The sequence below is a fragment of the Toxorhynchites rutilus genome, chromosome 1, assembly GCF_029784135.1.
Source record: "Toxorhynchites rutilus septentrionalis strain SRP chromosome 1, ASM2978413v1, whole genome shotgun sequence".
NCBI classification, from domain to species: domain Eukaryota; kingdom Metazoa; phylum Arthropoda; class Insecta; order Diptera; family Culicidae; genus Toxorhynchites; species Toxorhynchites rutilus.
The window spans coordinates 202,208,518-202,235,282 of record NC_073744.1 but is presented as its reverse complement, the minus strand read 5'-3'; the positions used below and the strand labels follow the sequence as shown (position 1 = coordinate 202,235,282).

Sequence of the window (26,765 nt, the reverse complement as noted above, 5' to 3'; positions counted from 1 at the left end):
TCGCAGCAACCGATATATGGTTTATGTTCTGTCAGCGTTATATAATTGCTATATTATTGTTTCGTTCTCACTTCATTGCTGTTCGACATGATTTTTTATCCTGTCGTCTTTTTCTCTACTTATCAGTGCTCATAATGCTTGCTTTATATTCATTTTTTCCGGGCAGCAGCCATGGAACAATCTATCATATATCGTTCTTTTTTTTTGTTTTTCAATTTTATGCACAGCAGCCGTTGATTGTGATTTGCTCATCTTTTGTTTAGTTTTGTTTATATTTTTAAGTTTGCCTATTGGGATTCTTGAAGCGTGTTTATTTGTCACATCGGAAGTTTGAAATTTCTGTTTCGATGATTCGTGTTCTCTCTTATTCGAATGATGAGTTTTGCTGGTCGTGAGTGAGGAGTCTGATGGGCTCGAAGTAGTCATTTCGATGCCGAAATGACTGGAAATTATTCGAAATGATATGACGCGTATCTAAACAACCAGTTACGTACACTTATGATTCTTTGATGGCTTGACTAATTCTTAATTAGAGTTATATTGATTTAAAAAAAACCTGGCCCTCAATAAGGCGACTTCTCTTATTGAGAAGCAAACAAACAAACAGAAAAAGCACTTTTTGTTAAATAATTACATTCAGAACAAATAAACGGTGTCTAGCTGTGTGCTAGAATTAATGTCAGACTGGTGAATATGATAATTGATATTTTAATCGCCGTAATTAGCACTCGGTTGACTCTGAAGCTCCTCTAATAAATTATTATTATTATTATTATATGATTAGATAATGGCGGAGATGTGGCTCTCCGGTTTTCACAGGTCGATTCAGCACTTGTAAGCAGTATAAATAGCTTGACGACATGAATGGAATCGTTCAACGTTATGACTTGACGTAAACGGTTTCGTTTTTGTGCGCAGTGTAAAACATTTCGTTACTATCGCGGTTATAATTCTTCTCACAGTCTAACTTTTAGCGATTCCATCCTTTGAACGATCCTTCTCCGCAGTTCCTCGTATCTGAAACATAGAATAAGATTAGTGATTGACGTCACGTTGGAATGTTGGCAGGAATATTACTTTGTTTTTATTCGACACAGTTCCCTCTGCTCTTCCTCGTGATAGCGCTGCAGAATAGCGCGGCACTCCGGTATCGACAGGTTCAAAAACTGGGCCACTTCACTACTACTCACAACAGTCAACGAAACAAGCAATTCAATTTATAAAGTAAATATAAACAAACTGCAAAACATACCTTATCTCTGGCGTCTGCTGGCCATCCATCAAAAAGAGCTTAGCGATGTCCTCGTGTGGTCCCAAAATAACCCTTGCCACCAGCGGATAGTCGTCCTCCTTCAGCTTTTTCTGCTCGCCATTGTCCTTCACCACAAACAGAGCAAAGTTCTCGGCCCGACTGTCCACCTTGTATTTCTCCAGCAATAGATTGATCACCTGTTATAGTTTTTCCAAAACATTTACCGATCAAAAAAGCTTAGAATCTTCACACGAAAAATTATTCCCACCTCCTGAGTATTCACCAGCGACGTGACCCACACATTCATCAGCGACCCATGCGGGGGCGTAAAGAACGACGTTTCTCGGTTATAAAAATGACCATTGATGGAACAGCGCCGCTTCAGCTTTGTCCTCGAGCGACGATTCCCTGAGCGTCTCTTGATCGCCGTGGAACCCGTCCTGGGAGCCTTCCTCAGCACCACTTCATCTTCTGCCACCACATGGCTTTCGCTGGGTACACTGGTAGTCGTTGTCATACTGTCCTCGGTGCTGCTCACCAGCACCTCGCCATTCCCAAGCTTTTCCTCGTCGTAACAATCCATCCGAATGTGAATGGAGGTCTGCGGTCGGTCCGATGCCTTCAGCGTGCCGGAAGTTTCCTCCTCCTCCTCGCTGTCCATGAAACTATTGCCGGAATAGTAGTTACCCTGAGATTTCGACCGCAGCAGTCCCCGATCTCCGGTCCAGCTGTCCGTGTCAGTTCCGGGCGAAGTGGCCGACGTAGACTCGGATTGCTGCCGCTGGTAGGCTATTTTGGTGCGACCATTGCTGCCACCGCCGTTCAGCAACTCTCGAGGTTTCTTCACCACCGGACTCGCCGGACCGTCGGCTGGCTTTTTCAGCGTTCCATCGTCTTTCACCACATGAAAGGAATCTGAAAGAAAAAAAAATGGGTTGGTTATATCTATGATATAACCGCAAGGTTGACGTGGAACTACCTTAGCTTAGCAATCATTCATTTGTATTGACTAAATTCTTGATTGAATGAAACAGTTTCCAAATTCAATTGAGTTCAATATATTTGCTCTATGAGTGAAAAAAATTAACAAATGCCATGTAAAGTCAATTCATTTATTGTGATTGATTGTTCTTCGTTACAAGTAAATTTAATGACGGACCTTTTACGTTTGGTATGATGACTAGAACAAAATATATGTACGGAAGAATTATCAAACGTTTGATGAACCAGCCTAAGGCTGAAAATCTTTCCAATAAAGACAACAACAAAATTATCAAACGATTATTTTATTATATTTACATTTCCCTCTGAAGTTTACATCCCAAAAATGTACATACTTCTCGAATCTCGAATTTGCTTGAAACTGGGAAGTTCATTCGCTTCTAGTGTCGATGCACGATTTTCCCAGGTTCCTAAGTTTAGAAGATCATGTTAGGACAGACATATTCCACTCTGCACAAAGGCGAGCGAGGACAAAAGTACTCGCAGTTTGCATTTATTTGCAGAGCCGATTTCCCCAGAAACCTCGGTTTTGAAGTCTGTGTTAGGGAAACACATTTCAATCGAAACAAAAATACCCCCGATTTGTATGAATTCGCAATGCCGATTTCCCCACGCTCCATGGATTTGAAGTCTGTGTTAGGGAAACACATTCCAGTCGGAACAAAAATACCCCCGACTTGCATGAATTTGAAATACCGATTTCTCCAGGCACCTTGGTTTAGAAATCTCTATTAGGGAACACATTTCGGTGGGAACAAAAGCTCCCCCTACTTTCGTGTGTTTGCAATGCCGATTTCGCTGCTTGGTTTTAAAGTCTGTGTTAGGGAACATTTTTCGATGAGAACAAAAGTCCCCCTACTTTCATGTATTTGCAATGCCGATTTCCCCAAGGCTGCTTGGCTTTGATGGCTGTGTTAGGGAAACCGTAAATCGGGCCAATCAAAACGATGCAGTTAAGGCGTTTAGATAACGCCTAATATTTTACAGTTATTCAATTGTTTATCTAATGAAAAACAACATTTTGTTAGTTGCGATAGATGCGTAGAAATATTCCCTATCAATTGATGCAAACATCTCTCCTATCCAGTACGAAATGTTCGAGCTATAAGCATTCGAAATCTTTAATTTTTTCCTGCATGTTCTGTGTTTAGGTTTTCATTTTACCCTCCATATATTCCGGTTAGACGTAGTCCCACGTCAAAATAATGAAAAACATTCAATCATAGTAAGCACTGCCTTCGTGTCAGCTGCAAAATCGTAAAATTTTTTGGCCAAGCCACACGCCTAAATTTTTCGTTTCACGCGAGGAGCAGAGAAAAAAATATCGGAAAATGTACTGCATCTGTCCCCAGTACGCATCCTGCTGTTTGCCAAGTAGCTTTTGCTGCGATGGATGCTGTGTCCCGTGCGGTGGAGCAGCCTGCGGGGGCTGCCTAATGGCACCCTGTGGACCCTGCTGCAGTCCGCCCGGTGGACCACGTAGAACACGCTGTGAACCGCTCAGCAGATCGATTCCTGCAGTGAACTGCTGCTTCATCTATCGTAATGCCAAGTTCGTGCACGCTCAGCGGCTCAGGAATGCCGGGTTCTACGACTAGGAAGGAAAAGAAGAACTTATGGAGTCCCGGAGGATGAATTCAAAGGTTTACGATGCAGTGTCGAGGGGAGGAACGATTAACAATTCTCTGACAGCAATCTAAGTTTGGCAATAATTAAAATTTGTATTTTCAATAACAAAGTTAATAAATACCCGTTTTCTGTTCCCTCATCTATGTATCTCTTAATTATTACGGGTTGTGTAATTGAAATATATTGAATTGTTAGCACAGTATCCAATTATGCCTTTGACGTCAGCCAGCTCGCGAAAGAAATGTGGTGCAACCGAAAGCGGTGAACTTGACACTATAGATCCACCTCTAAGACCACGGCAACGGCAGGCGTCTCGCGACTGGAACGATGAGGAGGAACCCAACGATGCGTTGAGACAAAACAGTCGTCTGAGGTAGGGAATCCATAGACTGATTTTCATTTTGTCAGAGATACGATATCTGTTTTTTCTCGTGGTACGTCAACGTCTTCTTGGCGTAATGGGACAACGCCTTGTCCGGCCAGGATACGTACTTCCCATCAGAACGATGTTCCTCTGAGAACGGAACCAGAATCCTCTCCAGTTACTCTTCCTAGTACACCTTCTGGTTGATGGCAAGTCCGCTCGGCTTGTTAAACCAGGGTTTTGAAATCCCTTTGTCGGAGTTTGCAATATACAGCATAACTTTCTTTTCAAACTTATGCTTGTATTTGTACTTTATCCCGGGGGGTGTGGACGCCTTGACGCTGGTATAAAATCGGTCATTGCCGGGACTTTGACAGCGGGAAATAACTCTCGTCCAGCATGAACGACGTCCCGCGATAATTCTTCGTTATCCACCGACGCTGAGATTTCGCGGTCGCTATCTGCTCGTCCGTGTACTCTGGGGACCTAGTCCCCTTCCGACGATGATCTCCTGCTTAAGGGTTCTGTGGATGTAGGAAAGGGTGCAGCGAAATTGTCGGCCGGCGTTACGCAGACCCGTACCGTCCTTGTTGTCGACCAGTTCCTCCAGAGATTCCTTCTTTTTTTCGTCATGATCTTCGCCGGATGGCTACTACCAGGATCCGGTAAACAGTGCTCACCGGCACATTTTCGTCCCGAAAGAGGTCTACTTCAAACTTTTTTCCTTGACTTTCACGCGTTTCAAAGAACCGTACAACGCGCTCGCGTAGTGCTTGTTGTTTCGACGTTATCTTTGATCGAACTAACAGCACCCGAGCAAAAAAAAAACGAGCAACCTGTTTCTAGGTAGCCCAGAGAGCAATTCCTTCGGTGAGACAACAAATTTACGCTCTTTACTTTTTTTTAACAGAAAGGTATTAAAATCATGCTCATTTTTTATTGAACACCCGTTAGCTTGCTTGGTAAACGTTACATGGTTGAAGGAAGAATGTATGTTCCTCGAATGGATGTGATTTAAAATCGCGGATGGTTATTCATACAAATGTTATTGACAACGGGCAGAACAAGTCTATAGGAAAATGGGTATGCTTCCAGTCAGTGGCATCGAATGAAGCTTTCGCACCCGGGGCGGAAGTGTTGGGTTTCACCTCCTCCTTATTCGCTATTTGTATGTGATGTATGCCAAATGGTGAAGGGATCGGCGCGGGGCTCAACGTGTTAATTAAAACCGTTTATTGGGGAATTTTAATGTATAACGCATCAAACAAATCTATGAGAATTTTCTATTCGATTGGTATGCAAATCATCAGAAATCTTTCGCAGCGATAATAGTTATTAACATTAACTTTATTTCATAAAAACGTGACATTTTTTTTCTGAATTTACACCCTTCTTGAAAGAGTATCCCTACGTCAAAAATATGAGCGTTGAGAATCAAAAAAACTGAACATTTGACGAGAGGTGAAATTGAATTGTTAAAGGTTTAGAACACTTTAAAAATACTGAAATTTCAGTTCCTGCCAAAATGTCAGTTGGGCCCTTATGGTTTTGAACACTAGCATTAATTTATGAAGTTCGTTAATTTGTCGCAACCCCTCGTTGCTTCTCACCTATTATCCAACCACTTGCTTGTGGTGAGAGATCCTCTTTTTTGGTTAGCCACTGTCAGTTATACGAATGAGTGATGAGGAGAGAGATAAAAAACAAAACAACTGATAAAAGCGCTAGACAAATTATAAAGATTGTAGATTTAAAATTTAATTTCAAATTTCTAAAAAAATTAAGTGACTGATTGAATTAAAAATATTTAAAAAAAACTCTGTACAGTTCACAAGGTCAGTTGACGCATAACTTAGAATTGTAATCGTGTTTCTTACTATTAAATTTAGTTGGCGTAAGGAATTCAGATTTAAAAATTTCAGAAAGAACAATTTATTGTTCCCCTCTTTTGGCAGGATTTTTTTAACTGCAATAAAGAATATACTTTTAATCAATTGGAAAACATCATCTTCGTTGAAATCGCAACATTAATTTGTATTCAATTATTTTTATTTTTATTAACAGTATACAACAAAATTATTGTACGATAAGAATGTACACAAATCAATTCAGCTCCGTTATAGCTGAATTGCTAAATGAGCCTAATAAAATAAACAGATGAGAGAAAAAAATACTTGTTCTATGTAGTGGATTGCTATACAGTGCGTTTCACAACTATAGAACCACTCATTTTTTCTGAGTTTTCGGAGATATGTAAGAAGTCGGTTGAATTGAAGTATATAGTGTAGGATATAACAACTCTCTTTATTTAAAAGACTGGCCATTTGAACTTTATTGTTGTGTTCTGACGCGAAACATTCAAAAAACAAAAATTCCAGTGTTTCACAACTATAGAACCTGATGGAAAAACTCTCACTCCTTTACACAATTAACGTCAACTTCACAAGAATTACAACTAGTTTCTAATTTGTAGGTCATCCTTAGTTCTCAATCAGTTCAAATAAACCATTCGGCGTGGCTTCGACCAAGCTGCGCCATGTTATAGTGTGTATCTCGCGTGTGTATCACGCGGAGCATACTGCTCGTTTAGGTTCTTAAAATCACTCATACTGCTTGTGAGCTGCATCTACTATTCGTACGATCATTCCTCATAAGTTTCTGATATGGTTTTGATCTGGTGAAGAAGCTGACCAGTCCAGAATCTGAAGCCTTTATTCATCAAACCTTGCCATGACTTTCTGGATTTTATGAATTGATGCCGAATTACCCAATTATCACATTATATTTGATGTAAAAACAGCAGTAAATGATTCTGAAGTACTTCTTTTCACTTCTGACTGTTCATTCGTGTTGATGGTAAGCTACCTAAACCAGGTCTTCTTGAGAAAATTCTCCCAAAACCATAAAAATCTCATCTCCAAAGCTATTGGTCCAAAAACTAATGTGGAAGTAAATGCCATGGGTTTCACTATTTCAGGAGAACTTCTCTGGTAAAAAGAAATCCAATTTGAATAGAATTTCTTCAAACTGGAAGGACTTACGAAACGTGTCATGTAATTTTTCAACTCGTAACTTTGCAGGCGGCAGTCAAACTTGATTTGAGGAAAATATTTTCAAAACGGCCTGCTTCAGATAGCTTTTCATCAACACCAATGTACAGTCAGAAGTGAAATGAAGTACTTCAGAATCATTTACTTCCGTTTTTGCATCAAAAAGACCGTGATAATTGGGTAATTTGGCATCAATTCATAACATCCGGAAAATCATGGCATGGTTTATTGAATAGGGACTTCAGATTCTGGACTAGTCAGCTTGTTTACCAGATCAAAACTCTATCAAGGAGTGATCGTACGAATAGTAGTATGAGTGATATGAAGAGCTTAAATGAGCAGTATTCTCTGCGTAGAACGAGATACACACTACAACATGGCGCAGCTTGGTAAAAACCACTCCGAATGGGTTATTCTAACCGATTGATTAACTAAGAATGACCTACGAATTAGAAAGTTATTATAATTCATGTGAAATTTACGTTAATTTTGTAAAGGAGTGATAGTTTTTCCATCTGGTTCTATACTTATGAAACACTGGAATTTTTGTTTTTTCAATGTTTTGCGTCAGAACACAACAATAAAGTCCAAATGGCCAGTCTTTCAAATGAAGTTAGTGGTTATATGCTAGACTAAAGGGTGTGTCACATCAAATTGCATCACGGAAAAAACGCTGTAGAAATTCGCCCAGTACACCGATCCTTTTGAAAATTTTAGACAGTAAAATAAAAACTATTAAACAACTTTTGGCATTTTCTTTTTATTCATACTTCGAGCCCGAGCCCGTATGCTCACACCTTCCTCTTTACCCCGTTCATAAGGTTCTGTACAACGTCAGGTTGTAGTTTTTTTTAACAGAAATCCATTTTCTCTTGAAGTCCGCCTCCGATTTGACAACTTTTGGGTTCTTCCGGAGGGCCTGCTTCATAATCGCCAATATTTCTATTTTGGGCGAAGCTCCAGCGCGTTGGGTGGGTTCATTTCCTTTGGCACGAAAGTGACCCCGTTGGCTTCGTACCACTCCAACACGTCCTTTGAATAGTGGCACGAAGCGAGATCCGGCCAAAAGATGGTCGGGCCCTCGTGCTGCTTCAATAGTGGTAGTAAGCGCTTCTGTGCTCCCTTGGCCGAGTGGTTAGCGTCATAACTAACATGCCGGGTGTTCGGGTTCGATTCCCGTTCTGGTCGGGGGAATTTTTCGTCAAAGAAATTTCCTCCGACTTGCACTGTGATCACGCGTATTCTAGAGCTTGCCACTCAGAATGCATTCAAGGCGTGTTATTTGGCATAGAAATCTCAACTAAGTACAAATAAAAATGACGTAAGTAATACTACGTTGAGACGGCGAAGTTCCTCTAGGAACGTTAGTGCCATTAAAGAAGAAGAAGCGCTTCTGTAGGCACTCCTTAAGGTAAACCTGCCCGTTTACCGTGCCGGTCATCACGAAGGGGGCGCTCCGCTTTCCGCAAGAGCAGATCGTTTGCCACACCATGTACTTTTTGGCAAACTTGGATAGTTTCAGCTTGCGAATCTCTTCCGGAACGCTGAATTTGTCCTCTGCGGAGAAGAACAACAGGCCCGGCAGCCGCCGAAAGTCCGCTTTGACGTAGGTTTCGTCGTCCATTACCAGGCAATGCGGCTTCGTCAGCATTTCGGTGTACAGCTTCCGGGCTCGCGTCTTCCCCACCATGATTTGCCTTTCGTCGCGGTTAGGAGCCTTCTGAACCTTGTATGTACGCAGGCCCTCCCGCTGCTTGGTTCGCTGGACGAATGAACTTGACAAATTCAGCTTATTGACGACATCCCGGACCGAACTTCTCGGATCACGTCTAAACTGCTTAACTACGCGCTTGTGATCTTTTTCACTGACGGAGCATCCATTTTTGCCGTTCTTCACCTTCCGGTCGATGGTTAGGTTCTCGAAGTATCGTTTTAGTACTCTGCTGACCGTGGATTGGACGAATCTCAGCATCTTACCGATGTCCCGATGTGACAACTCCGGATTCTCGAAATGAGTGCGCAGGATTAATTCACGACGCTCTTTTTCGTTCGACGACATTTTTCCAAATTTACGAAAAATTGACAGTGAAGCATGGCCAACGTGATCTATACACTCTTATCTGATTATAAGCGAAAGCTGAAGATATAATAAAATTAAATTTCTACAGCGTTTTTTCCGTGATGCAATTTGATGTGACACACCCTTTATATACTACGATTCAACCGACTTCTTACATATCTCTGGAAACTCAGAAAACATGAGTGGTTCTATAGTTGTGAAACGCAGTGTAGAAAAATAAAATCACATAAATTTATGTTAAAAATCTTTCCACCTTATATATTCTCTCTCGGTTTCTAACAATATGTGCGAATATAAGTGTGCGAAAAGCGTTCAAAATTGGACAATTCTCGCGATGCGACCAATTCCCGTATTTCAATTTGTACACCCAATATATTCCCGAAAGACGTAGTTCTACTTCAAAATACTTGTTGCAATACATCGTAAGCAAAGCCGCACTAACTAGCTTTTCTAATATAGCAAAACTGTACCCAAACCGCCAACGTCCATCTCAAAATTATCAAAATATATCAAAATATGAAAAAATATGAATTGTGCTGAAAAAAATGAATAACGACTCAAACAAAATCAAAATTTCAAAATCAAAGTTTGATTTTCTATTGCTATTGCTTATTTCTAACAAAATTCGGACGAATAATTATTAAAACGGCATTTTATGAATGATATGTCCCACTCTCTTTATACTTGCTTTGACATATCCCTCCACTGTACGAAATAGTGAGTGAACTGCTCAAAAGCACTAGTTCACTTAAGTGCACGGTGAACTCATTAAAGTGAACCGTTTTGCCCACCTCTACTTCAAAACAAGAACAAACATTAACCCGTTTTATGCCAAACATTCGAAAAATCGAACAGCTACATCGATAATTTTTTATGGCGTTGGAGAACAACCATATGTAAGGTTTTGTCATCAAATGATAGCTTAGTTTATTAGAAAAAAGTACATAACCTCACATAACCTGACAAAAAAACGAAACCTTACAAAATTTAAAAATATGTAAACTTTTCTGCAATATTACTTTGATAAAAGATCACACATTATGATGTAGGAAAGAACCATTAGATTGAATCTCCACAAACAAAAATGTAGGTTTTGGCCAATGTTTTTCGTTTGACGCTTTTTTGATTTTCTGTCATTTTCCAGAAAACGGAAGAAAATATCTCTTGAAGATTGGGGTTTCTGTAACGCCAAAAGTCAAAAATACACAAATGGCTTTTGTAAAAAAAAAATAATTTCCACAGCTTGGTCGTTAATGGATTAATATGACGATTTCGGCTAATCATCCTCAGTAGGCTAATATTGTAATAGAAATCAGTATCGTGACAATCCAAATTTCAGTCAAACAACTTTCAATTTACAAAAAAAATGCCTTCAAAGTCAGAAACAACAGAAAGAAACCCTGAACCAATAGAGCCGAGCAGGCAACCAATGTTCTTGGAGACTATCTACAAGACAGACTATGTTAAAGCTGATACGAACCGCGAGCTGGCGCTGCGGAACAAATCCCAACATAAAATCCCTGACAGCTGCTTTACACCCGCATTTTTTTGTACACAACCGAACCCACCACCACCAGACAAAGCGATTCCACGGCTCGTGACCAGCCCCAATCGCTTCTTGCTGAATCTCTGCCACACCTATCCCGATCTGTACGAAAATCTGCAGAAAAGTGCAGCCTGGAGGGCAGAGTCCGGTCGATCACCGTTGAAATCAACCTTCCAAATAGACTATGATCATCTGCCAGAGTACCGGTTGGGGCCACTCTCGGAGGGGACGGAACATTTCATCCGTGAGTGTAACCCAACTGTATGCACTGGATGCGACAGCTGCTACGGGGGGCTTTGTTCATGTCAGCTGTGTCACTCGGGCGACAGGGTCTGGTGTCCCGGTCAATACCCCTGCCGGACACTCGGCGAACCCACCAAAATCCTGAGAAGTTACATCAGTTCCAGCCATTGGCCAGAAAAATCATTCACGGGCGACACAATCGAGTTCAGAGAACGGATTAGTAAGTTGGGTGAGAGGATTCAGAAAGAGCAGAAAAAACGATGTAAGTCACCACCCAGAGGATAATAACAACAGCTGAAAAAAATAAAAAATACAGTAAAGACTCACCTGTTATATTTCCCTGTGGCAATGAAAACACATTCCTACACTGCTCATCCGACAGGCTCCGATTCATCACCGATTCGTTGTACAGCTTGAGCGAATCGTTGATCCTAGCCGGATCGATGGGTTGGTTCAGTTTGAGCGTTCCCTCGGTAGTCCCCAGATCGGCTGCTCCATTGATGAACTCCTGACTCATTTGCATTTTGAATGCCTCGAAATCATGCGATCGAAGTGTTCCAATAGGCGTCTGGAAGTCTTCCTCCCCGTTCAATGTGCTGACCGTCTTGTTGCTATCGGTCGATGAGTTTGAATTTGTGACCGTCTGGGGGGTGAGCGTTTTGTAGTCCGTATCGGTAACACTTTCCGAGGGCTCCGAATCCTGCTGCGAGCAACTCGATGGCAGCGGGGAAGGCATCGTCCGGTACAGCTTTTCCGTTTCATCCACTCTGCGTTCAACCTGCAAAAGATCGTCGATCTCGTCCCATTCCAACTGTTTCACCTCTAGCTTTGGCGGCAGTGTTACGTATTTATTTCCATTGGCAGCCACGTGGCTCGGAGATACCTCCTTCGAGTTCTCACCCGAATTAGGCTTAGACGAACTGATCGAATTCAAGTCTGATGAAATGCTTAACGTATCGTACGATATGCTCTCCGAGATTGTCGTCGTGTCGTTATTGTCCCCTCCCTCGGTCAAACTCGAACTCAGCGGATCACTTCTCTGATCCGGGTTGAGATTTTCCTTATCTTCCAGATCCTGCATGGCGGACGCCATCGAGCTTGCATTGCTGAAGCGATAGGAGTTCCGCTTGCGAACCGTCACCACCGTTCGCTGGTCGTCATCTTCCTTCAGGTGGATGATCCCCTGGACGCCCCAGTATATCCGGAGGGCACCCTCAAGCACCAACCGTCCGTTCACTTCCCGGCTACGAATCTCCTGGCTTCGGTGGCTGTGGAAGTGATTGTACGCCTTGAGCTTCGCCTCGAGATGCCCCCGTGGAACGGTGGGACCCGTTGGCGTGCGAAGGATCGCTTGCTTCTTGAGCTCTGGCTGGCCGAAACTTTTGTGTGACTCAACGCGGGTCCCGTGGCCGAAGAGCTGCGGCCCGAAGAGAGCCCCATAGCACGGCACGTGACAGTAGGGGACTCCTTTGTGCTGGAAAAAAGTGAGAGAGAGGGAGAGTAATTATCGATTAGTGGACTCTCATAGGAGAATTAATAGCATTCGCGGGAATAGGTATGGAATCGTTCACGAGCTCAGGAAAAGCTATACAACAAATATTTAGAGGAAAAATACTGCAAAAGTGAAATTGTTTTTTCATATTGTGGATAAAAGTTGAGTTTATTAATTAGAATTACCTCTAATTAATAAAACCAATTTCTATCCTCAAAATTAACAAAGTGAGAATTCCCATATGAATAATATAATTACTGCCGTTCTATGTATAGTTGTCCCATGCTACTTTTTGACAATTTTCATTTTTCTTCATAATACGATGTATACGATGTATACACAAAAGATTTATTGTTTGTTCCTAGCTTAAAAAAAACAACATCAAGCTCAATTGTCCCATGTTGATATTCTAGGCCAGTGGTGGCCATCCGGCGGCCCGCGGGCCTCAAACCTTGCTCATGCAGCCAAAAACTGTCAACTAGCTCGGTTGCGAGTAGCAAATCATGTCAAATTTCGTGGTATGGTTTAGGATTGGGCGATATTTAGAAAAAGATCGATTTTCTAGATGGCGCAGGGAATTGATTCACTGACTAAACCTGTACCAAAGAATCGATCTTTGAAAAATCGATTGCATTTTTTTTCAATTTATTTACTTGTTCTATATAAGTGTTGTCTTTTCTTTAAACAAGGATTAAACATGCACTGATATCTATAAATCTTCACTTGACAAAGCATTGAGGAGTAAAGGGTCAAAATTTTTCAGCGATTCCGGAACGCCTGTATCTTCGATATAAATGATGACATTAAGATAAAAAATACAGCATTTTCAAGCTACAAATTTCGAGTGTGTGATGTGTATATGTGTTGTAGACAAAATACATTGCAAGAAAAGATAAAGCGTTTATGGTTTGTTTTCAAAGTTTCTCTAGATTTTGAAAATACATTCTTAAAATCAATCTAATCAAACAAACATGATGATTTCGCTTCCGTTTCGTTTCCGTTTTCGTGCGTTCATTGAGAGTTTCAGTAGAACTATTTACTACAGAGGTATTCTCTATCGAATGAAAAATTATCCTTTGAATTCGAATTAAGAATATTTCATGAAATAATGAACGCACAGCAAATCGATGGTCAAATCTACTCATCGCAATCTTAGAAATATTTAATACATGGTCCAGTTGTTGCTTTGACGAATGCATTATTTCATAACAGAGTTACAGCGTTTCAAAGATCACTCAAAACTTTCGTTGTCGCATTTTGCTCCTCTATTTTTTGTTGAGTGTAGTTCTTTACTTCGGAATACGATCGCCACAGGAAATGTCGGTTCATTTACACAATCAATTCACTTTTAGTCATCAGCGCAATAGAAACCTTTTCCGCAATAGTTCGGGGAATTTTCAAAGGGTACTGATACCTTATTAAAAATATTTTCAATATCTATATATTTTTCTTATTTTTCAACTGCTTATTGACCATTCTGCATTGCGTGTCTAGATAGCTTCCAAAATGCTCGTGGGGAAAAACACATCAGAAAACTCACGACTCAATAGTTTTTTACTATCCTTGCACGAAAAATTATTTGTATTGCTCTTTAGTGTTTCTCCGCTTAAATCCTTATCAAAACGTCACTAACGTCACAGTTTACCAGAGAGCAATTCAACGCCGAATTAATCCTCCGCTGCCCCCGATCCTCCCCACTTTATTAAAATTTGGTTCATTTTTTCCAAAAAATGGCCTTGAAGCCTGTTGCCCGATTGAAACATTTTTTTGAGAAATTTATTAACCTTCTATTATTTTTTTTTTATAAATGTTTAAACTATTAAGAAAACTTTCTCATAAATTGAATAAAATATCGAAAATTATTACATCTGTTTAAAATAATGTTATATATAGGTTGTTAGGTAGCTGATCCGAAATATTTTAGGAGATAGGGGATTATCAAAAATCTTCCACGCTTATGATCAAATCTTAACTACGAAAGAATTATTAAACTTTTCTTTGAGACCGTTTTTTTTTTGCCTTAAACTGACTTTAATTCAAAAAGTGCGCTATTTTGCACGCTTGAATTGCTTTCATTTGAGGAAAATTTGCATAACATTATGTTGTGAACACATGTAAATTAGTAGAAGAAAACAAGAGGGATAATAGTGTGGTGTCAAGGAAGGAACTGTAGTGTGGTTGGAGAGCTTCAATTTGGCTGATAGAAACAATCTAGTTTATCAGGCATTTTTGGAAAATTTATTAGAAACACAAAATTTGAAGTTTCTTCTTTACATTTAAAAGTTGATTCTGAATTCCATTAATTTGAAAGTTTTACGATTGAATTCTAGGCAAAATTTTCTTGTCTTACAAATGAACAGTATAATTATCCTAAAGAGCGTACTTTCTAAATAAGAGCCAGACAAGACATGAAATTAGACTAAACAAAAAATTCAACAATGTCCTAGTCGACCTAGTTGACCACATGCGTAGGATTTTTTCATCAAATATGATCCTCTGTCACCTCCTGAAATATTCTATAATTTATCAGAATACTGGCTCAATCGTTTTAAGTTGACGACTAGTGATGCATAGACAATCTCCTGCAAATGTAAATATTTATTCCTAGAAATTAATGGAATTAAAATACTTTGGGAAAATGATTTTACACGCAATTCTGTATGAAAAACTATACAGACGTTATTATCACATACTGTTCTCGAGATATAATAAAATGTATTTATATTTGATAAAAATCATTTACGCATATCATGGAATCTCAACCATTATAGAATCGTTTAATTTTTATAGTTTTGGCTATGAGGGCTATGCATACCCCGTAACTATAAAAGTTCGATCATAGGAAATAGTTGGTCATTCACAATTTACGTGAGATATTTTTATAATACAGATTTCACTGAAGAAGATCCATGATATGAGAAAAAATATATGATCGTTTGACTGGGCAGCACTCTCAGGTTTCTCAATCCGTTTATAGATAAATACGGAGAGAAAATTCTTCCTGTTCAGGTGGACTCAGTCTATACCCCCTCCGCCCTCTCCCTGGACAAGACTGGACATTTTCTTACACCCTACACCCCCCCCCATCCCCCTTTAAAGTTTTCCACGGGGTATGTGGACAGCCCCCTACGTATTTTATTCAGTGGTGATAGATGAGAGAAGGATTTCAATGTTACCGAGAAATTGACTTGCCTTTTTCCTATGAATATAGGATTCGAGGATGTCTTGAAGGATTTCGTTCAAATCATCAATCAACTTGCACGCATTGGGTCATCGTGAGTTCCAAGCTTTTTTTCTTTTTTTTCTTTTTTTCCACACGAAAACCAACTCAAATTCAAACAACAAAAGGGAAATTTTCATTTTACCCATTTTCTGACGTTGAGAATTTCTTATGTAACCGACAACTGGGAAATATGTTGATGCACTTCAGTCCATTAATGCTGATGTCTCTCACAAATTTTGGTACTTCAAAGCACATGAAATAATTCTCAAATTTTCTCATGCCGCTGAAAACATGCAGATGAAACTCATTGGAGTGCAGTTAGATATCTTGAATTTCTACTCCAGATTTGTTCCAGAAGCGCGATTTCCAGAACTATTAAACCATGCTCATTTTATTACTTCTTTATTTGAATCCACAAATCTTTGTGATCAATTATTACAGTTATGAAAGAAGTGCAATCAGAGTCAAGGAACAAAATCACTGGTCGTCATTTGTTCGGTTTCCTAGCAACGCTAATGTTCGGTCTGTACGAGAAGCGCCCAGATTGAAGCGAATATGTTTGGAACTCCTAGAACGGTTAAAAAACGAGACTAGCAACAAACCTACCAGACTTCATCTCGGCATTTGGTCATTTGCCAATCCATCGGATTTTTCACTTTGGGCCAAGTTGGAGGAACGTGCCTGTGGAAGTTCTTATTGGAATTACGAATCGTTAGTGAGTTCTATCGAGAAGCTGAAGCGATTGACGATTGGCCTTAGCGTTTCCAACTCTGCTTGAAGAAAAGATGGTCAAATAATTTGGCCAAAAAATTTATTTCTAGATACTTTCAAACCTTCATTAAATGTTTTGGGCTTTTGTCTCATTTTGTTCTTGAGCTATGAATTTTACAGGTATAGAACTGAATGCTGAAAAATAAGAAGTGAGTCGAAGAAAGTACCAGTTAAATACTTATATAGGGTTAGGGAAAAAGAAATGTCGTATTTCTGATCGAAATTTGACGCTTCATTTAACATACTTAAAATTATCCAATTTATGTCAAATATGCGCCGTTTTGCAACTTGCCATTCAGAAGACAACTGTTGCCATTCAGAAGGCAACTTCATTATCCCCCCCTTATAAACCCCTCCCTCCTTATTTGCAAAAAACTCAGACAGCCAGTTTTCGCAAGCCTCTTTCGAGGCTAACTTAGTATCACCAAGAGCGTTTTGCAAGGACCGAAAGAGATGATAATCACTTGGAGCCAGGTCCGGACTATACGGTGGGTGTAATAGGACATTCCGTCCGAGCTCCCGTAGCTTCCGGTGGGTCATCAAAGATGTGTGAGGCCGAGCGTTGTCCTGGTGGAATACAACACCATTTCTAATTGATCATTTCTGGCCGTTTCTGGTCAATCGCCTGCTTCAAACGGTCAAGCTGCTCACAGTAGAGAACCGAATTGAGGGTCTGGCCATAGTTGAGCAGCTCATAGTGGATGATTCCCTTTCTATCCCACCAAACACACAGCAAAACCTTCCTGGTCGTCAATCCGGGCTTGGCGATGGTTTGGGCCGGCTCATCGCGCTTCGATCACGACTTTTTTCGCTTTAGGTTGTCGTACGTGATCCATTTTTCATCACCAGTCACCATCTTCTTCAAAAATGGGTCGAGTTCGTTCAGTTTCAGCAGTGCATCGCAGGCGTTGATTCGGTTTAAAACATTTTTTTGCGTCAACTCGTGTGGCACCCATATATGCAGCTTTTTTTTTAATTCAATCCTGTGCAAATGGTTCCAAACAGTTTTATGGTCTATACCCAGTTCCTGGCCATTCGAGCGAGTGCTCACATGTCGGTCTACTTGGATGATTTCAACGATTTTATCGGTTTCCACGACGATTGGCCTACCTGTACGGGGTGTATCTTCGACAGCCACTACACCAGAACGAAAACGACCAAACCAACGCTGTGCTGTGCGAATCGTTCCGCATCTTTGACGCGCTATAACTAGAAACCGAAATGAACAATCACAACACTGTCAAAACGACACTTGTAGCACAGATTGTCGTCTTTAAATAGCCGTATAGCCGACCCGATGCGATAAGTACAACACAAGATATGTTTAAATGTTGCCATATATTGACAATATACAACATTTCTTTTTCCCCATCCAATATTTAACATTTCATTATGAAAAGTAGTGAGAAAAAATAATTGCGGCCCGCGGCTATGAGTAAAATTCTAATGCGGCCCGCACCATGTCTGTACTTGGCCACCACTGTTGTAGATGAAAGGGTTAATTGGTCAATGGGGACCAAGTCGCAAAATTTAAAATTTCGAGTTATTGATCACATTTGGTTAAACATTATGTAAGCTACATACCGCATTTATCAGATTTGAAAAATCACGCATAAAGCAGGAATAACGGATCGAAATTGTGATGATTGACAATCATTTGTATATTGAATTTAAACAATTTTCAAACGCCGAATTCAAACCAACAAAATTTTCTTGAAATTAATAGGTACCTTGTCGAAATGTGCTTGAACCCGTTAGTGTGAAATGTGCACATTCTGAGTATATTAAAAAATAAACTTGGTCCACTCCGACTGAACGGATCAGTGAAAATGTTGGTTTACAGTGTGAATGATCGCAAAATGTATTATTTCAGAGTGCATTTTAGGCTGTAGCGATGACAATGAATTCAAATTTGACAATTCTATTGCCGAATGCTGTCTAAGATGATTGAAAATGTGAAGTTTATGCTTAACATATTTGCCGTGCAATCATATTCATGCCTGTGTAATAGATAGCAGAGACTATTATGCAACAAATGTTTATGCAGTTCAAATCTCGCAATTTTTCTCGCTCTAATTTTCACAGCAGAATGGCACACAACTGTTAATTGATTGAGAAATATTTCGAAATTGTTCAGTCATAGTGAACCAACTCTTAAAAAAATGCTTTATTTGGTTCAGTCAGAGTGGACCATGTACGTATAGGCAGCCAAATAACTGCCTTTTTGCCATGATACTTGATGTTTTTTTACAACTATCATAGTCCATATTGCCAGAGAGTAGCTAACATTTCTGAGAACAATATTGAACGAAAAAATTAAATGCTTTGAAAATTGCAGAGCATTACATTTTATGTTCGTTTTTATTGAAATCATAAAAATGTCACATAGTCCGGTTTGACTTAACACCGACCAAATGAAAATCTAGGTACTGAGCATGTAGGAAAAAATGAGAGATTTAGAACGCTTATAGCTCATTTCTCTCCGTACTGATCAAGAAGCCGATTACCGAACTATTGAACGATAAAAAATCTGCGGAGGCTTCAAGGCCACTGTTCCACGAATATCATCAGCAACGACCAACGGACAACTGTAATCCATCGTGTTTATTTTCACGATCCAGCATATGTGTAACTATTGATATGTAAATTCCGGCGATTTAGGCACGTCTGATCCGCAGCGGGTATATAAAAATTCATGTTATTTGGGATTCCTTCTGTGTCTATCTCTCTCAGGACTATTGTTGTTATGATGATGCTCTGGCTTCTCGTGTTTCACTGTGATCATGGTCGTTAGTTACATGACCGTGTACAGGGAGTGAGGAGCATTGGATCTTTCGCTTTTGCACAGCTTTATTGTTCTGTTTTTTCATATGAAATTATGAATATTATAACAAAACAAATAAACGCTCACGGAAATGAGTGCTTCAACTGTGATTGTAGCAATTTATCAAGGCTATGTTATCTGTTAAGTTACCCAGCATTTTGCTTGTGAGTTTTGAAACACACCTGACAAGTTTCAATTATCTGGAATCCGAATCAGAATTGTTTAATCAAGTTTAAGAAATAGAGCGTTGAAAATGAAACAACAAAAATATTTCTCATCGACTTATTTCAATTTGTTCGTCCGTGAAAGGGAACCAATTCCATACCTTTCCACTGCTAGCAATTGTGTGAATGAATTCGATAGCAAACATCAATCGTAACACGATCAAACAACAGATGCATCAAGGCAAGTTCAATTGACCAAAATAAACAGCTTGAAAGAGTTTACCATCGCATAATTACAGCGCTTCGACTACGAATGACCTCAAATTATACTTAATATCATCAAACGTTGGTTGGTTATCTGTACAAACAAACCTCTCCTGTTCATTGTACATTGACTTCGAGATGATTGCTGACGACTGACCAATATTTTCATATGCGTGATTAGATCTCACGATCAGTGCAAAAAGAAGAGCTGCGTTAACGTTGGCTGCTGCTAAGCCACCGAAGACGCGCGTGTCAAGAATATTGATGAACAAGCAAATAACTGCCCACGAAAAGCTCTTTATGTTCCTAGAAACGTACCTCTGCATGCTGTCCGGGATTAAGCCGCTTTCCACATTCCTCGCAGCGTAGGCACTCCGGATGCCAATCGTAACCGAGTGATTGTTTTCGCTCAGCTGAAATTAAGAAATAAAAAAACACAATGATAATAAATCCAGGAAAACACAACCTCCCAAAAATAGACCCCAATTTCGTCTGAACGTACCGAAAAACACTGGCTTGCCGCACTTGTGGCACTTCCACATACCGTGCGCTTTGTTCCAGTGCCTGCAACGATTTCCTGCCCAAATTCCACGCCCCTAAAGGTCAATCCTCCTGGTTTTTATTCTCGTTTTGCTTCCCTCTCGACTCTGGCCCGAAGGTGGAATCGCAAATAGAGACGAAGGCAAGAAAATAAACAGAAAACAACAAATACCACACAGAAAGTCGCAAGTCGTCAACACAGGCCCCGGGAACTGTTTGTGATTTTGTTGATCATAGCTGGGGCACTTGGGTTTGGTGCCGTCGCGAAATACGCTCGGAAGCAGTGTGGGAACGCACCGAGGGAAACCCCGTCCGAAAATTAAACTAAAAAATCGACACAGGAAAATAACCGAGAAAAACAAAAGCACACTCTCGGGTGCGGGATAAACTTGTGCGAGACGGCGACTACGAGACTCACGACGAATGATATTTTTTGTAGTGTGAGCTGTCATTCTGTGGACGGCGGTGGATGACAGCTATCGAATTGACGGTAAGGCAGGATTCATAGGGGTGCGCAAAAACAATGGCTTAAGGCGTTTTCTCGTCAATATGGAGTTTGACGATTTGATGGATGATAATAATTGAGGGGCTTAGAATGAAAGGGGTGTAAGTGATTTGATCGATTTCTCTACATCGACTCTCTCTTTTGGTCATAGCTTAGCCTCAAATACATTCCCAGCTGTATTTGACAATGTGGAAGATAGGTCAGAACCTCACCTATCAGATTCTACAGCAAACTTAAATCGTTTTTGCAATTGAGTTATTAACTAAAGAAAAAGTTCGATCAAGTCACTTACACCCCTTGCATTCTAAGCCCCTCAATTGATATGTGTTCATAGCTAGTAAATTTTGATCAATTTCGAAATCAATTTTGTAGGTCATCTTAGCACCGTCATGTGATTTGTGGGGTTGTGAAATGTGAAACTCCTCTCACGAAGAATGAATTGCCGTATTTGGAAGTAGAGTGTAAGCACCGGTGAAGTATTGACCAGATTTGGCCATCTGTTACCACATACGAGAGGTGCTTCAGTGGTACCGTGACGATGAGGTCGGTTACATTGAAAAAGATATTAATCTTCACAATTGCCCCCTAATTTCACCCAATCGAAATATATTGGGCAATTGTCAAGCGGAATTTGAAGAAGGGTGACAAAGTGACTCCGCATGCTGTAGGCATGAAAAAATCGTGGAATAAAATGGCCGCTAAGATTGACGAACAGAGAGTCCAAACTTTTACAGAGTTTTTTTTCCAAAATATATATTTTTATTAAGGTTCCTACGGCGTTACCCTGACGGGCCTGGGATTTCAATATTTCGACAATTTTTGCCTTATGATTACGTTAGTAATATGTTAACGATTACTTGCGGTTGGCTCTTATTTGGGATGTTGCAGTCTCCAATGCTCTGTACGTGTTTTTGTTTTTTTTTCACAATAAACATTATTTCATTTTACATGCACATACGGACAAGCAATTAACAACAATACCATAAACAAAAACAAATTTCATCATGAGAGTTTCCACACATTACAACTTTAGATTTCTTCTTCCTGGTAGTTTGGCGAGGATGGCCGCTAACCATGGCCCCAGGCTACTGATGGGGAATTTGCGCCGTTCGAAGATGCCGACTATACTTGTTCTCCTTGTCTCGAAGGGAAGGAACAAAGATCTTCGATTTGATCACATTTGATTTAAAAAAAACAGAGCAGTGCAGCAGTTCGTGAAGGGTCATCGCCAAGCACATCACAAATGCTCCCACTGATCTCGTATATGTTCCGTAGGTTACAGACGATGTGTTCGACCGAATTGCAAACCTCACACATGTCATAAAGGGGATGAAAGGGTCTCTTGCTGAAGTTGTGAGACATATTGCAGTGTCCGATTCTTAGCCTGGATAGGATTTGTTGCTCTCTCATCGCTTTGACGTCTTCGAATTTTATTATGGGCCTTTGATTCTCCGGAGGCAGCGTCCCTTCAACGAACCATTTCTCCGCCTAAAATGTTTTGAAGATGTTGGCAGTCCATAATCTGATGTCGTCTAGCGGTACTTTACGCGTTAAGAACTGTCCAATGTGACAATGCCACAATGTCCGGCGACCCACATGAGGATTATTTCCAGCAGCAGATACCTCCTGATAGTTTCTATCCATGGGTGCCTGTGTCAACAGCACCGATGACGCTAGCCGAGTCGGTAACTATCAGGATCGGATTGCTTGACGAGATAGTGGCAGCTTCAAAGATTCCGGCAGCTTCGACCGAGAACACCTGGCAAATAATTGCTGGAAATAAGAGTTATTATGACCGCTTACCCCGAAACCAACTTCTTGCATCCTTTTGGAACCGTCCGTGTAGTGAATTTCAGAATTGTTCCTCCAATATGGTTTTTGAAACAACAAATTATCGGAATTTTGATATAAACATATTTTTTATATCTTTTAACAATCCCGAGATACAACAGGCCTCTAAACAATTGAAATAAAAATTGTGCAAAAAGCAAAGCAATTTATTGTATGTATTGTATCAGTGTATTGAGTACGAGTATTAATCCCACCCCTGCTATACAAAATGCTCTCTTTTCCATTCAAATCGCTTCGAGGAAGAGCACTAAATTTTAGCTGACGTTTGTATGTTTGCTCCGAACCGTCAATTCTGACTACACAACAAAATTGAACTAAACGACGGCGTCACATAGAGATTGTTCTTCGTTCGCTGTTATTTCTAAAATGTGCTGAATTCGGGCACATTGCATCAAGACGCTAGAGATAGAGATTTTTAGCGTTATCGGCGTTCGTCGAGCGATTTATTTTTTGAACCGATATTCTGCGCGGAAGAATTGAAAGAAAATGGAAACCCCACTCAAAAACAAAGTGCTCATGAAGCTCCAGCAAGCGGACGGATTCCAAACTCCAGCGGCCAGTGGTGCCGCTGGTGATGGCCGCTTCAATCAACACACCACCAGCACCACGAAGCTCCCGTCGTCCCCGTTTCTCACAAAATTGGGCTTCGGAACGGGTGAGTGAATCACTACTACGGGTTTATCCCATGATGTATTTTCTGATTTGTTCTGATTTCTAGGTGTGGAGGTTCTGAAAGTAAGGCGATCACAGTCGAAAACTTCCAACCGATCACCGTGGGCCATCAAAATGCTGTCACGGCGGGCTGCCCTCCAGGAAGAGCAAATCAACGACCGTTTGGTGGAGGAGGCCAACATTTTAAAGTAAGTGCAGAGCAAATTATTGTGCACCTGTGTGCATTTATTTATTCTTTTTGCATTGTCAACACTCGAAAGGAACCTGAGCCACCCGAATATCATAGGGTACCGTGGTTTTGACACACTCGAGGCCGGCAAAAAGTACATCGCTATGGAGTACTGCAACACTTCGCTGGGAGATCTACTGGAGAAACGATACGATCAGAACCTTGGCCCGTTGGAGGTACCCAAAATAGAACGGATGGCTTTGGACATACTGAAGGCTTTGGATTATCTCCACACGGAAGCGCTGATTCTGCACGGGGATCTCAAATCGTTCAACATTTTGGTGAAGAATGATTTCGAAATCTGCAAGCTGTGTGATTTTGGTGTGAGCCTTCCGCTGACCAAGGATGGTTTTCTGGATACCGAGAAGAGGAAGGATGCGCAGTACGTGGGAACGGGCATATGGTCCGCACCGGAGGTGCTTGAGGAGGACATTACACTGATCAGTTCGAAGGCGGACATTTTTAGCTTCGGGTTGGTGATTTTCGAAACCATTGCGCTGCTTCCGCCTCACACGTTTCCCGGGATCAAGGATGAAAGTGTGGCCAGCGCGGCAGATTGTGCCGTCATGAATAGGATCATTCGCGGCGCTAGCGGCACTGCGGTTAATCGTAAACTGGACGTAAGTGACGTTATCGTTTTAGAGGATGACGAAGATGAGTTTGATGAGGAGGGTGAGGATGATGTCAAGGAAGATGAGAAGAATATTCCGTCGGAGATGGTTGGTGTGAAGAGGAAGCACAACGAGTTGGACGATCCGGAGCTTCCGGCAAAGAGTCAGTTCACACACCAGCCGGATTCCACCACCGATGCGGGGATGACTCCGATCGCCGATGACTCCACGATTATCATTGAGGATGATGATGACGACGAGGAGGAGGAGATTGATGATGATGTGCATGAAATTGATGACGATGAAGAAGAGGTATTCGATGAGGACGAGGAGGGGATTGAAGATGTGGATGAAGATGACGACTATGACGGGATCGATGAAGACGACGTGGGAAATTATCTCGAGTACGGACGAGTTGGATCGCGACCAGCGATTCCGGATGCGATAAATATTTCAGAGGAATACTTTTTTGTGCTGGAGGTGTTCTATGTGTGCACCATCGAAGATTACGAGGCGAGACCATCAGCCAGGACGATTCTCAATGCGTGGGAGAAATACAATATTGATAAGGGTGAGAAAAAGACGCCGGAGGAACAACAAAAGTGAACAGAAGAAAAAATTGTTTTGCGAAGAACGCATTTACATAGATATTTGGGAACACCACTCTTCGTAAGCCTTTTCAAATATATTTGAAATAGTTAGGGGCGTTTTGTTATGCAAGTGTTCCTCGATGACTATCCATGTTTTACAAAATTTCACTGTCTCGCTGCCTGAATTCATTATGATAAATAAGTTTTTAATTGATCTACTGAATTCCAATTCTTTGAGTTTAGAGAATTATGTTTCGGCAGATGAGAAAATATTTTTTCGGTACAACTTTATGGGTCCTATCATAGAAATCGAGTATTGGCCGATTGAAAATCGGTGCAACTCTCATGGTATTTTGGTTGGAGTTGTGTTTTTTGGCGATGTCGTACTCCGAGAGTCCGAGGCTTGCATTAACTGTTCTTAATACCTTCAACATCAGCTTGCAATCGTAAATTTCATTGCGGTGCGTCCTCTGATCCATCCGAACCACAGATGCACGTTCACGGAAACATTTCAGCGCATCATACGCGTTCGATTTAGCCACTTTTAACGATTTCACTATTTTAGAACCACGACGGATTTCTAGTGTGGGTGTCCAAAATAACATTTCTTCTCTCGGTTTTCATTCTGCACAACTGTTTCAAAACGAAATGGATCAATGTGGAATTTTTACCGTCGAAAAATACAGGTTTTCCTAAGAATTTGTCGCCAAACGATTTCAGATACGCCTACTACGACCGCTGATATGAAATGAACAGTGTTTCCGAAATTCTAAAAATGTCAAGCCTCAGTGTACGTCATAAGGTAGGTTTGAAGTTGTCGCGGGTTCAAACAAGTTTTTTTTCCCGTTTTATCCCTTTCGCCTGAGGAGTTCTTGTTGAGAAAATATCCTTGTAATGCTTTCCGTAAGTTTTCAGATCGTTCAAATAACCCATCTTGTCCATTCTGGAATCACATGGTTCCAGTTCAAGGATCAACCATTGAACCACATTGCATCTATCTACTTTACCGGAGAGACCAAATGATGAATCTGGAGCATCGATTTTGATTCTTGTCTCGTTCGTATAGAACGGCTTGTTTACACATTCTGTTTGGACGTGAAAAAATCTCTGGAGCAGCGATTCGTATCTCAACAACTCAAACAGCCTGATTCTGCGTGGCGTGTGAGGTGAGATGACAATTGTCACGTATGTTACGGGATTCCATCAGGCGTCTGCCGTGAGAAATCTCACTTGAATGAGCTCTCACCGTATTACCGCTTTAAGGTGAAGGTGGAAGCTAGCCACAAATGGCTGCCACAATGGCGCTCTTTTCTTTCATCTCCCTCCCTCACCCCTCGCCAGAAAATCAATAATTTTGCGAAACAGTGTGAAGAAATTGATCATTTTCGCACACTTCCTATCAAATAATATCAACCAAACTCTAATCGATTACTCACAAGATATTAAATTTTCATCTGCTGTCGCACTGTATAGTGAAAAACGTCGGAAAACTCGAGCAAGTGCTCTGAAAGTTAAATTTTCATCTTTCAATCTTCGGCAATGGTTTTGTTTGTGTTGGTGAAAGCATTGTTATTTTTTCGACACTGATGCCAGACAACATCAGCGAAACTGCTATAGAAACCACTCAATAAAATGTAATTTCTGAGTCATAGCGTTTCATGTCATGAAAATCAATAGAATAAAATTGTGTTGATATCAATACAATTTTTTTTTTACGTTTAATGGGTCCATAATGTAAGTTTTAGAAACTTTAACATTGGGTAAGAAAAGTGTATTGCAGACCTCGGAACACTGCCACGGCTGCCTATGCTTTCAAAAGCAGTAAACGGAAAAGTATTACATTCAATCAAAATGCCACGGCCG

General features: G+C 40.7%; 2 protein-coding genes across 3 annotated transcripts in view; one reads left to right on the top strand and one right to left on the bottom strand.

The window, feature by feature from the left end:
• Nucleotides 1-20,886, bottom strand: LOC129763428 (uncharacterized). 2 transcript variants are annotated; one of them, XM_055762493.1, is made up of 8 exons: nt 20,617-20,886; nt 20,407-20,551; nt 20,223-20,317; nt 11,494-12,640; nt 1,521-2,167; nt 1,253-1,449; nt 1,078-1,182; nt 1-1,017 (listed from the first exon to the last, which is right to left on the bottom strand). In XM_055762493.1, the coding sequence occupies exons 2-8, from the start codon at nt 20,444-20,446 to the stop codon at nt 957-959; spliced, it is 2,292 nt and encodes a 763-aa protein (XP_055618468.1). In that variant the 5' UTR covers nt 20,447-20,551; nt 20,617-20,886; the 3' UTR covers nt 1-956. The 2 variants fall into 2 exon arrangements, with proteins under 2 accessions (XP_055618468.1, XP_055618466.1); XM_055762491.1 differs by having other exon boundaries at nt 2-1,017; nt 20,407-20,886.
• The window catches only part of LOC129761704 (uncharacterized), a 31,148-nt gene extending 6,135 nt beyond the window's left edge, over nt 1-25,013 (top strand). The window contains exons 3-8 of the mRNA XM_055759443.1: nt 10,955-11,386; nt 11,731-11,816; nt 12,239-12,448; nt 23,284-23,455; nt 23,519-23,660; nt 23,733-25,013. Coding sequence (XP_055615418.1) covers nt 10,955-11,386; nt 11,731-11,816; nt 12,239-12,448; nt 23,284-23,455; nt 23,519-23,660; nt 23,733-24,918 — 2,228 coding nt within the window. The 3' untranslated portion in view covers nt 24,919-25,013. The remainder of the gene's footprint in view (nt 1-10,954; nt 11,387-11,730; nt 11,817-12,238; nt 12,449-23,283; nt 23,456-23,518; nt 23,661-23,732) is intronic.
• The last annotated feature ends 1,752 nt before the right edge of the window (nt 25,014-26,765 follow it).